At 59.0% G+C, this 12,019-nt stretch overlaps 1 protein-coding gene across 1 annotated transcript in view; it reads left to right on the forward strand.

Moving 5' to 3' along the window:
• The window catches only part of COL27A1 (collagen type XXVII alpha 1 chain), a 133,207-nt gene that overhangs the window by 92,134 nt on the left and 29,054 nt on the right, over positions 1 to 12,019 (forward strand). The window contains exons 29-37 of the mRNA XM_032595523.1: positions 937 to 990; positions 1,505 to 1,549; positions 1,634 to 1,678; positions 1,940 to 1,993; positions 3,064 to 3,117; positions 4,013 to 4,066; positions 5,331 to 5,384; positions 7,297 to 7,350; positions 11,493 to 11,600. Of these exons, the coding sequence (XP_032451414.1) occupies positions 937 to 990; positions 1,505 to 1,549; positions 1,634 to 1,678; positions 1,940 to 1,993; positions 3,064 to 3,117; positions 4,013 to 4,066; positions 5,331 to 5,384; positions 7,297 to 7,350; positions 11,493 to 11,600 (522 nt within the window). The remainder of the gene's footprint in view (positions 1 to 936; positions 991 to 1,504; positions 1,550 to 1,633; positions 1,679 to 1,939; positions 1,994 to 3,063; positions 3,118 to 4,012; positions 4,067 to 5,330; positions 5,385 to 7,296; positions 7,351 to 11,492; positions 11,601 to 12,019) is intronic.

The following is a 12,019-nucleotide window of genomic DNA, read 5'->3' on the forward strand; positions in this document are numbered from 1 at the left end:
CTCCCGGTCCGGGGTGGGCCAGCCTCCTGCACAGGACCCTCTTTGTCTCCCCAGCATGACCTCTCTGATCCTCTGCAGGACAAACACCGCACTGTTCTCTATGGGGGCCTTTTCTAGATCCCATCTGTGTCTCTGTGGGAGTTCCTGTAAGGGGGTCACATGGGCCAGTAGGTAGAACCCTGGAGGAGATACACTTGCTGATGGGCTAAGGGACCTGAGACAAATCACGGCCCTTGACTGGGCCTCAGTATTCGCATCTGTGCAGTGGGGGCAGGGAGCACATTCCACCCGCCCCAGGCGGTTTCCTAGCTTTCCAAGGAATAAGATTCCCGTCTGGGGCTCCAGGGAACAGCGGCCTGACCCCTGCCCCGCTCCTGCCCCCTCCACATGTCGGCTCTTCCTCCGTGAGCAGGGCTGGATTGACTTGCACGTCGGGCTGGAGGAGGCTGCTGCAGACACCCAGCCTCATGCAGACTCAGACCCTCCCTGAGGGTTCGGTTCGCCCCCACGGATTGCGGACCACACACCTGCTTCTGCCTCACATGTGCCCTGGGAAGTGCATGCAACAGCCGAACCTGAAGGCCCAACTGGAGGGACTGGGGCACGCGTGGCTAGGCTCTGCCCTCAGCTTCCACAACTATGAAATGCGTTGGCTGGCTGACCTCCGAGGTCTCTTTAAACAGGGTCATTTGTGCAGCACCGGCTCTATTCCAGAATGATAGGGCCTCTAGCGGAGTCCCTCCAGGTGGAGCCGTCTCGGCACACCGCACCCGGATGGCCAGCCTCAGGCTCGGGATGTGCGGGCAGTGGGAGGAGAAGGGAGCCCCAGGCTGGTGCCGGGAAAGGCCCAAGGCTCTGGGCAGCCCTGCCCTCCTGGTTCCCGGCCCGAGGGAGACCCCTGCTGTCCACCATGCTAGTCCTTTTTTCCTATTCCAGGGCCCCCGAGGACCAGATGGACCAGCCGGGGAGCAGGGGTCCAGGGGCCTCAAGGTACCAACCCCGTGGCCTGCCCTTGCTCATGCCTCCCACGCTGGGTCAGGAATTCCGGAACCAAGGCTCACAGCTTCCTTGGCATGAGGCCGCTGTGGGCAGCAGGGAGTCCGAGAGAGGCTGAGAGCTCACGGCCGCTCCTCCTGGCCCTGGAGTCTGAGCAGGGGGGCGACGGAGAGAGAGCAGTGAACGAGAGGGAGCCGGGGGATTGAGGGAGTGAGGAGGAATGCAGGTACCTTCTGGCGCCTTCCCCGGGGTTCCCTGGCCCCCTCTAGGGCCCCCAAGAGTCGAGATGCTTCTACTCCCAGCAGGAGCAAAGGCTCCCTGGTTCTCCAGAGCAGCTGGTGACTATGGCGAGCCACTCCCCTTACCGGGCCTCAGTTTCCCACCTGCATGGTGGAGAGAGGGGTGGATGATTACACCGGTTCCTTCCATCTGCCATGGGGTGTGGGTCCTGTGTCCGTGAAGGGTACTCCCCAGCACCCTGTCCCACCTTCACACGCTGTTTCGGCAGGGCCCTTCAGGACCTCAGGGCAGACCGGGCCAGCCCGGGCAACAGGTACGTCAGGCCAAGGCCGCCAGCCCCCTCCCCGCTCCCTGCTTTGTGATCTGTGCCTCTAATGACCCCCAAATGCGTTTCCAGGGTGCGGCCGGTGAGCGAGGGCACTTGGGAGTGCGAGGCTTCCCGGTAAGTGACACCAGTTCTGGAAATTCCGTGGGGCTTTGCTGGGAGATTATAGCCACGTCAGCCAAATTCCCATCCTGCTGTGGAAACCCCACAGGCTCTAGCTGCCCGCTCTCTCTACACGGACGACCCTCCAGCCTGCCTCTTTCCCCTGAGACTCAGTGTCCCCATCTGTCACTTGGTGGAGGGTAGGGGTCGGACCATCACACGTGGTGAAGGCTTACAGCCGCGAAGGGACTAAGTCACCTCTGTCCCTCTCTGCAGGGCATCCCGGGTCCCTCAGGCCCTCCGGGCACCAAGGGCCTCCCAGGAGAACCGGTAAGTGCCCTCTTGCCCCCCTCTTTTGCCTCTTTGCCCCCCGGCAGGCTGGTCTCAGATGGGCCACCTCTGGGAGTGTGGGATGTGGTCATATAAGAAGGAGGCTGGAGGGAGACAGTACCAGGGCCCTGCTACCCTGATGGGACAGGCCTCGGAGGGTAGAGAGAGTGAGCGCTGGCCAGGGAGCTCAGGAGCTCTGGGCTTGAGTCTAAGCACTCTTGTCCTCCAGCCTAGTTTTCTTGCAAGTGAAATGGGAATAAATTGTCCTTACCTTGCCATCCTGTTGTGAAAATGAACCGGTAACGTGTACAGAGTGCTCAGCACAGACTAAAGCTGAGGGAGCAGAGTACTTGAGGTCACCAAGTGGGGAAGGATGGAACTGTAGGGTCTGGACGTCGGACATCGGGGAGAAGGGGGTCACAGGGGCCGGTCGCTTCAAGCCGTGGGGAGAGCTTGCTCTTGCTCCCAAGGGCAACAGGAGACAGTGAGTGATTTGAAACCGAGGTGACCCTTTAGGAGGTCTTCCTGGAAGGATGGGTTTGGAGAACAGCCCAAGTGTCAGGGTGCCCCACGAGGAGGCAGTGGAATTGTACTGCTGGGGAGGGACAGGAGAGGATGGTCTCGAGAGGCGCAGGAGGAGGGTTCCCTGCCTGGGGCAGGGGGAGCACGGGAGGCTTCTGCCCCCCAGAGCCATGCTACAGTCCCACATCTTGAGGCCCAGGAGACGCCATTTTGAACACTGAATTGAGCAGGAGCGGGGTGGGGGTTTCTAGAGGTGGGGCCCAGGTGGGAGGTGTCCAGGCAGAGGGAATGGAGTGAGCAAGTCTGCTTGGAGAGCTGGAAGGTTTCTGAGTAGGGGAGGGCCCTCTGAATTTGAGGGGGAGGAACAGGAGAGAGTGCAGGTGATGGAGGGGTGGCAGGAGACCAATGGGGAGGGGGGAGCTGCAGACACAGGCTGTGGGGGGCGTGGGCCGCAGAGTCCCAGATTCTATGGATCCTCTCCCTCGTCTGCCCCTCCAGAGGGCCCAGGCTGCCGTCTCGAAACTGTTGTGTGTCTGTCTGTCTTCCAGGGCCCTCAGGGACCCCAGGGACCACTTGGCCCTCCTGGAGAGATGGGACCTCAGGTGAGTGCTCAGGGCCCCTTGTTTGTCCCAGGACGTTGCTGGGGAGACATCAGCCCCTCGAAGCCCTCCTCCTCAGGGGGTCCCCGGCCTGGCCTGGGAGGGAGATGGTCATGTCCTGTGTCCCACAGAAAGTGAAGGTTAGGCACCCTGGCAGGAAGGGCAGATCCGCCTTAGGCATAAGGGGAGGGGCTGGGCTCCCTGTCCCAGGGGCTGCTGTGTGCCTGGCCTGCAGGGGTCCCGGGGCCCTCACGGGGGTTGGCAGTGCCTCTTCTGTGGCACCGGGGAAAACAACGATGCCGCACCCCACCCCTGCTGGGACTTCACCTCGGCACTGAGGTTTGACTGCAGAGAGAGCCCTCTTGAGGCCATGCAGCAGGGGGCTCCCATGGGGCCTCAGACACCTCTGCCTTATCCAGAGAAAACTGAACCACGACATTGGGTTCGTGCAGGGGCGGTGGCCATGCCCATGATGGTAACTCGGACCCCTCCCCACCTTAGTCATCCCGGCCCAGCTTTGGAGGGAAGGACTGGGATCAGTCAGCCCTGAACACAGCCTTTATTGGCTTCTTCCCCTGTTGTTATGTGAATCCTGAAATTTTCCTCCCTGTGCTTGCCAAAGGGCTCCTAATGTGGTAAACCACACTCGTGGGGAAGGAGAGGGCTCCAGCAGCCTCAGGGGAGCCCCGAGGCTCAGCACCCTGGGCCCAACCACCACCCTCGCTATGATCCCAGCTCCCAGCTCCGAGAAGGCTGCAGCCTGCTCCCAACTCTGTGTCTCATGCTGTGTGACCTCAGGCACGTTCCTTGCCCTCTCTGGGCCTGCTTAAGTTATCTCCTCCCTTACAATCAGAGGCCAGCCCTTGCTGTAGGAGGGACCAATGGCATTTTTTTGCAGGGGCCTCCCGGTGCAGTAGGAGAGCCGGGCCTTCCTGGGGAAGCCGGGATGAAGGTAAGGCAGGATGAAAGAGAAAAGTGACTTGTTGAAACCAGCGCCCAGCTGGCGGCCACGTCCTCCCCACGGAAGAGAAACGGGCCTTTCTTGTGCCGGGATAATGAGTTCTCTGTGCTCCTGGCCGGGGAGCGGGTCCTGGCTATGGCCACAGTGGAGGGCCCAGCTGGCCGGGAGCCCCTGCCCCTGCCCCCTGCCCCCTGCCCGGTGGTGTTTTCTCTGGCACCTGCCCCACGCTGGGGCAGCCGCACCTCCTGGCCTCCCACGATACTATCTGTATCTCAGCACCCGTGCCCCTCATTACCTGCCGGGAAACAGGCGCCCATTGATACCTGGGCTCTGGGGAGGGCCCTCTCCCCTCTCTGCTGTGGGAGAGGATGCGGCTCCCTACCCAGGCCCCGGGGCTGATGAGTGATGCTGACAGCCTGAGGGCCTTGTTAGGCAGGGCCTGGGGGAGCCCTCGAGGGTCTGTGGGACTAGAGGCGGACACCCCCTCCCTGTCCGTGCCTGAGCCTCCCTGCCATTCGGAGGGAGTTGGACCAGGCTTGGGACTTTGGTTGTTGACTTAGTGCCAGAATCCTTTGCGTGAACAATGCAGAAAACCACCCCGTATATAAAACAGACAGAAATGGGATCCTTCTGGTGGGGGCAGGGCTGGGGGCTCAGAGCCCCTCCTCCTTGGGCCCTTCGGGCATCAGCACGGAGGGAGACTAGTGCGCACATCCCCACACGGTCATCTTCTGGGCGGCGGGGGACATTATTCTGGCTCATGTAGGGCCTCTTCCTCCTTTGGGTTTCTCTCCAAGGCTCTCAGGGGAGCAAAGAAGGTGGGCAGCCACAGAGTTACCGTCCCTGCATCCGATCCTCCCTGGAGCCTAACTACCCAGGTTTGGATCCTGAATCTGTCACTTATTAGCCTCATGGGCTCGGGCTAGTTCTGTCACCCCACGGTCTGCAGTGTCTTCCTCCTGAAAAGAAGACAGGGTCTTTTCCAGGCAGGGTCGCGGTGAGGGATCACATGGGAAATAAAAAGGCAGTTAGAACAGTGCCGTGTCCACGTGAGCCCGATGGTGGTGGTGGCCGTGGCGGTCCTGACGTGGCCAGGGCGACCGTGGAGCGGAGGCTCTGGTTGGCATTTTACAATTTCGCTTTGGTCCTTGGAAGAAGGTGCTTCCCCAGCTCCCCACCCAAATCCGAGCTGGTGAGAACTGGAGGGTGAAGTCAGGGCTGGGACCCCCATGGACTTGTGTTTGCCTTCTCCTAGGGTGACCTTGGGCCTCTGGGCACCCCTGGGGAGCAGGGCCTCATTGGGCAGCGGGTAAGTCGAAGCAAATTCATTCTCCCTGGAAAGCCACCTGAGGGGCGCTTGGGTGGGGGGAAGGGCTTCACTCAACCTCCCCGAGCCTCAGGGAGAAGGAGACCCTGAATCCCTTCAGCCTCATCCCATCTATCTCTCTTGGTGGGCCAGCATTTCCACCCGGTAGAGGCACTCTTCGAAGAAAAGGGTTCTGTGGTCAAAGTGGTCAAAGCGGTCAAAGCGTCTGAGACTCATTGCATCTCCGTGTTCCCACTTACGTATCAGCAGTAGCATTTTCAAGGCTCTGAGAAGGCCTGCAGCCAAGAAACTGGTTCCTTTTGGATTCATCCAGGGCCCCCAAACTTACTGACCTGCAAGCACTTTTACTGAAAAACACCTGTTTTTCATCCCTGAAAACTGTTCCATGGAAGGTGATCTTCCCCGTTTCTGGAAGAAACCCACAAAGCTTTTCTTTCTCTGTGAAGCATCGGGATGCCTCTCTGTCTACCTCTCTATGCTCTGTGCCCTGTTTACAAGGTCTCTGCCTGAATGTGGCCTGGGGTACCGGGAGGGGTACAAAGCAGGCATCCTCTAGCACCTGATGGCTGCAGAATGGGGAGTCCGGCAGGGAGGGGGAGTTAGTGTGGGCCTCAGTTCATGGGGACACCAGGCCCAGCCCAAGCCCCCCCTCATTTCTCACCTTTCCCGTTTTTCCATTGCCTCTTGCTCCCCCCTGCCCTGAGTTAACAGAGGCTCCACAAATTGAGTTAGGACATAGAAAGAGCGAGAAAGACCACGGGGCGAGAGACGATGAGTGTGGAGCCTGAAGCCGTGAGATGGCAGCGCTTGTGTGTCAATGAAGACTGATCAGTGCAGTTTTCTGGGAGTGCCATGTTGAGAAGGATCCCAAGGCTCCACGTAGGCGCAGTAGGGAAGAGAATGACGAGCACTTACTTGAGGCCCACTGCGTGCCAGGCACATCTCTCAGAGCACTGGGAACAGAGCAGTGAGTGACCGGAGGCCTTGTCCTCATGGGGCCACGTCCTGGTGAATCCATTAGTCTGCGCGCCTGTCACGCCTTTTCCATCCCTGCATCTGACGACTTCTGAAGCTCCTCAGAAGGTGCTGAACGGCTGTGAGCTCTGAAAGCAAAGAGAGACCCAAACACCTGTGACGGCCGTTTGGAGAACTGAAAAGTCCAGGGGCATCTCTGGAGCTGGGACTGCAAGCAGAGAATCTAGCCGAGGGCCAGATGGGGATTCCGGGGCTTGGTATCCTTCCCAGACTTGCTGGCAAAAAGAAAAAAAGAAAAAAAAGTCTTAAGTTTGGCCTCGCTGTCCTCGTCTGAGAAATGGGATTCCACCGAGGAGTTCCATAAGAGCTCGCTCCAGTTCCAGAAATAACGTACCTAGTGGCTGCCGTCTGTGGGGTGCTTATGCTGTGCCTTACAGGAGCCCTTAAAGGAAGGGGTATCAGCCCAGTTTTCAGGGGAGAAGACAGGTGCCCGTGGGGGGCTAGGTAGTTTGCTCGTGGTCACGCTGCCGGTGAATGGGAAGCCTTGTTGGGGGACTGAGGTCCGTGTGGCATCGAATCCTTTCTCGAAGCCCTGGGCAAGCACCGCCTCCCGGTCCGGCCAGCCAACTTGGACACTGCAACTCAGGACCTCCTGTCGCCCCCACATGACCAACCCTGCAGATAGAGCAGGCCGTGGCTTGGGGGCTGCTCCTCCTTTCTGGAGAGGGTGCCTCAACCCCCCTGCTCGCTCACTAATTCAGCCACCGTTTACCGGGCACCTGCTCTGTGCCAGGCATGCCAGGGCCCTACTGCCCGGAGACAGGGTTGGGGTCCTGCCCCAGGGAGGGGGAGGAAGTAAAAGCACACGGGGCCCCCTCCCCAGTAATGTCTCCTCATCTTTCCCCACCACCCTTTGCAGGGAGAGCCGGGCCTTGAGGGTGACGGTGGCCCTGCAGGGCCCGATGGGCTGAAGGTAAGCGTCCTTCTGCTGTAGGGTCTGGGGGGCGGGGGGAGGTGTTCTGGAAGTGCCTTCTACCTCTGCCCCCACTACCCTCCCATCCCAGACCTAAGTTTTCTCTCAGAAGCACTGTGTTCCCATAAAGCTCTGAGAGCAGACCTCTGGCTCCTGCCCCGCTTGGACGGGGGCCTAGGAACCCTCCCCACCTTCCGCTGCTCGCTGCTGCCCTTCTCCTCAAAACAACAGCTTCTCTTGGTTAAGCGTAGTACCTGAGCACCTGCTCCGTGCCCGGCCCAGGGCCAGCAGCTTTGATATCTGGGATCTTCCAAACATCCTAAAAGATCAGGAAAATCAGAACCGCCACCCATGACCTGTAAGCCACTATTTATGGCGGACTAGTCACATATGTATCAGGTACTATACTAAGCCCTTCGTGTCGTGTCACACCTCAGTTAATGGTCCGGGATCAGTTCTGTCTTTAAATGAGGAAACTGAGGTTCAGAGAGGTTAAGCAACTTGCCCAAGGACGCACAGCCAAGACCCAAGCCTCAGCTACCTCTTCGCACCATGCGCCCAATCTAAAGATGAAGAGACTGAGGCTCAGAAGGAGGCAGAGGCACACTCATCCAGAGTCTGTGGCTGAGCGGAGAATCCAAAACTCAAACCCAGGGTTCACTGGCACCAAAGCGTATAGGCCTAACTCTGCCCCGCTGCATCCCGGAGATTCCTCTGTCAGCCACAGAGGCTGGCACTTTCAGGAGGTGCCAGGGCTCCCCTGAACCCCGGGGCAGGCTGGCACCACTCTCTGACTTACCAGCGCCACCTCTAGCCCAGGCCTGTCCCTGGCTGCCAGCCCTGGCCCTGCCCTGGCATAGGAGGTGGGCTTTTCCCAGGGCTGATCTGTCACACTGTGACTCAGCTCCCCAGCCCAGGGTCCCAAGTGCCACATCCCAGGCTTCCCTTTGTCAGCCATTTACTCTCATGTGACCTCGCATAAGCAGCCCATCTCCAGACCTCCACTCCCACTGCCCTGTCCCCGTAATTGCCCTGGGTCCCGGGCCTCCCCATCTACCAGGAAACCTCGATGACGATGATGTGGCCCCTGGCTGGCTCTGCTTCTGCCTCTGGTTTTTCTTGCAAGGCTGAGAGCGCCCCCTGTCTGCCATCCGGCAGCCTTCTCTCCTCTCCAACGCGGCTGCATCCTAGGATACAGCCGGGTCCTGGCCGGGGAGACCCGGAGCCACCTGAGAGCCCCTCCACACCCTTTGCCAAATGTCCGCTTGAACTGCGGGGACACTGAGGAACATTCTGGCTGAGATGCTCTGTGTACTCACCATGCGCTTGCACCAACTGCCTTGACGCCTTTACATGAGTGAACCCATTCAGTCCTCCCAGGTACCCTGGGGGCAGATTCGTCACCCACCCACTTGACAGATGAGGAAACTGAGGCACAATGCGAGGGCCTCTCCCACTTCTGGACAGCCACCTTTCTTCTCCTTGGGATCTTGCTGAGGTGGGAGGACAGTGGGGGCTTGGAGGGGTGGGTGCCTCACACAGTCTTTTCTGCTCTTATCTCGGCTCCTGGTCCTGGCTTCTTCCTCTTTCACTCCCTTTCAAAGCCAGTTCTACCGTAGACCTTGGGCCCGAGTAGTTGCTCAGGTGCACAGTATCTTCCCTGGTCCTCACACGAATCCCAGGAGACCATCTGGTGTCTTTATGGTGTTTGTCTAAGAATCACCTTCGTGGTGAAACTAACCTCTCGGACACGCACAGCACTCAATAGTTTATATAGAGCGCTTTTACGCTGATTATCTCTTTCGAGTTTGCTGACCAGCAAATGGTGGTGGTGATGCCTCCTAGTAGAGCTAACCTTTATCCAGCATGCACGCACCGGACACCTTGCTAAGCTACTCGCGTGGATTAGCTCTTTCAATCCTCATAGTTACCCTTTGCTGCTTATTTTACAAGTGAGGAAACTTGGGGCGCCTGGGTGGCTCAGCCGGTTAAGCGTCCGAATTCAGACTGGGTCATGATCTCACGGTTCGTGGGTTCAAACCCCGCATCCAGCTCTGGGCCGACAGGTCGGAGCCTGGAGCCTGCTTCCGATTCTGTGTCTCCCTCTCTCTCTGGCCCTCCCCTGCTCGCACTCTGTCTCTCTGTATCAAAAATGAATAAACGTTAAAAAAAAAATTAACAAATGAGGAAACTTGCCCCGGGTCACACCGCTGTTGAGAGGTAGCAGCAAGATTTGAACTTAAGCAACATAACCCCAGGGGGGAGGGAAGTATTGTCCCCTGCGCAGAGAACCTTGGAATTGGAAAGAACCAGAACCCTAGGGTCTCACCCGTGCTCTGCCACTGACTCACATGTGCTAATGGGAAGTCTCCTCTCTCTGGGCCTCAGTTTCCCCATCTGTAAATCAAGAAGGTTGAGTTAGACATCTTGTAAGGCTCTTCTGAGCATTGGCGGATGTCCTAGGACTCTAGGATTCTCCAGGACCCCCCAGACCCATTCTGTAGGGGGTCCACCGGGACACCACCCCTGCTGTGTGGAAGCTTGGGATGTGGGGGTCTGGGTAGTCCCTGGAGCCAGAGCCCCTGTAGGACTCAGGTTGAGGCCCCTCTCTGTAAACAAGCCTGGCCACCTGGAACAGGCTGTCTGCCTCGGAGAGCTAGGAGAGCAGGTGGCCAGAGATGACAAGCCAGAAGGGGAGCCCTGGGGCTGGAGTCTGCAGGAGTCATCTGGGAAGCGCCCCGTCTCTATGCCGGGCTTGGCTCGGAGCCTGAGAATCTCAGTGGGCAGGGATCTCAGAAAGCAACCTGTCCAGCCCTCTCCTGGCACCCACATCTGCTCTGCACTGGCCCACACCTCAGCTTGGAGCCTCCTTCCCTTATCCATGCCATTCATCTCTGGACTCCTCCCCATTGGGAAGTACCCCCCGCCTCAGCTGGGCTAGAAATTTCCCCAACAGGCCCCTGTACCAGCCTCCTCTGCCCAGAGCCCAGGCCCCGGACCCCAGTAGGTCTAACCTGAAGGATACGCTCTCAGCAGACCTGTTCCCAGTCTCTGGCTTCATGCCCTCTGCACCCTGATCTTTCTCCCGGACCCACACCAGTTTATCAGTGTTCCCTGCGAAGTGTGGTGCTGGAGAGCAGAGCTGGCCAAGACATGCTCCCCTTCTCCCAGCCTGCTCCCCCACCCTCCTGTCTGTGACTTCATACCCTTTCCCACGGTCTCTCTGCACAGTCCCATCTCAGCCCCTTGCAGACTGGCCACGAGCCCCCGCCGGGCCTGCCAGCCGTGATGGGGGTGGCCTTCTGACAGGCGCCACCCTGTTCCTCTGTGGCCACGGCCCGTGCTGCACCCCTCACACCTGCTCTGCCCGCGGGGCCCTGGCCTGGCACAGATCCTGGACAAGTGCCGTGCGAGTGCTAACTGTCGTCCCCTGGACGCAGGCCGTGCTCTGCAGCTGGCGAGAGTGAGGGCCGAGCAGTCAGCGATGGGAGACGGTGCTCACGGTAGAGTCAGACAGCAAAAACACAAAACAAAGGAGATGGAACCGTGCAGTGCAGTTGGGTTATGCCTTTAAAGCTGCATAGACTGGACTGCTAAGTAGCCTCATGGCTTTGCCACAGCTGTCCCACCAGTCCGAGCCCAGGACTAACAATGGAAACCGTGACCTGTTCCTTATTATTGTTACTGTAAACTGTTTTCGTGTAAGCAAGTGCTGAAAATGCAACTCAGAAAAATGGAGCTAGTTCTGAGGGTCAGGACTGGGTGAGCTGTTTTCCTTTTTAAAAATGTCCTTCAGCGTCTTAAGACTCTTGTCCTCCCAGTGTGTCCCTGTTGGGGAGACATAGTCGAGGCTCCCAAAGCCACCCCCTTCCTGTGAACTCCTTGGGGCGGGAGTGGTCAGGGTTCTGTGTTCCCTCCGGGCTGCCTCCTCACTGGCCCAGGCACCATGGCAGGGGTATTCCCTGTGCCAGCCAGGCCATGCCACCTGACCCTTTTGGTGGCTCCGGGAACAATCAGGGGAATCCAAGGGCTTCTTGGCTGTGGACGTACGAATGGAACCCTGAGGTTTAGTGCTTCTGTTGGGCTTAGTGACGAATATCTTCTCTCTCTCTCTCTCCCCTCCCCATTCCCCTTCAACCTAGGGGGACAGGGGTGACCCCGGGCCTGATGGTGAACGTGGTGACAAGGGTCAGGAGGGACTGAAGGGCGAGGATGGGCCCCCCGGGCCCCCTGGCATCACTGGCGTCCGGGTGAGTATGTGTGACTGCATGCCAGCACTTGGGGCTTCTGGGGGAGACACGACTCGAGCCTGCTCAGGCAGTTGGACAGGAGGGGAGGCCTTTTGATAGCAGTCCCTTGAAGGCCTTCCCCTGTATCCTTCCTCCACCTGGGAGCTTCCCAGAGAACCAAGCTGACCATGTCCCTCCCTCGCCTAGCCCTCCCATGGCCAGCCCTCAGACTGGCACCTCACACTCTTCAGTCTGGCTTCCACACCCTCCACAAGTCCGGCCCTGCAGGCCTTGTCCCACATTCAGCCACACCGGATTTAGCAGGGAGGATTCAGCAGGAGGGGCATCAGCCAAGATTCTCCACTAGGAGCTTGCTGTGTGACTCTTCACTTGCCATCACCCTCTCTGGGTCACGTGCTTGCTACGATGGATTTGGAAGG

The sequence above is a fragment of the Lynx canadensis genome, chromosome D4 (assembly GCF_007474595.2).
Source record: "Lynx canadensis isolate LIC74 chromosome D4, mLynCan4.pri.v2, whole genome shotgun sequence".
NCBI lineage: Eukaryota > Metazoa > Chordata > Mammalia > Carnivora > Felidae > Lynx > Lynx canadensis.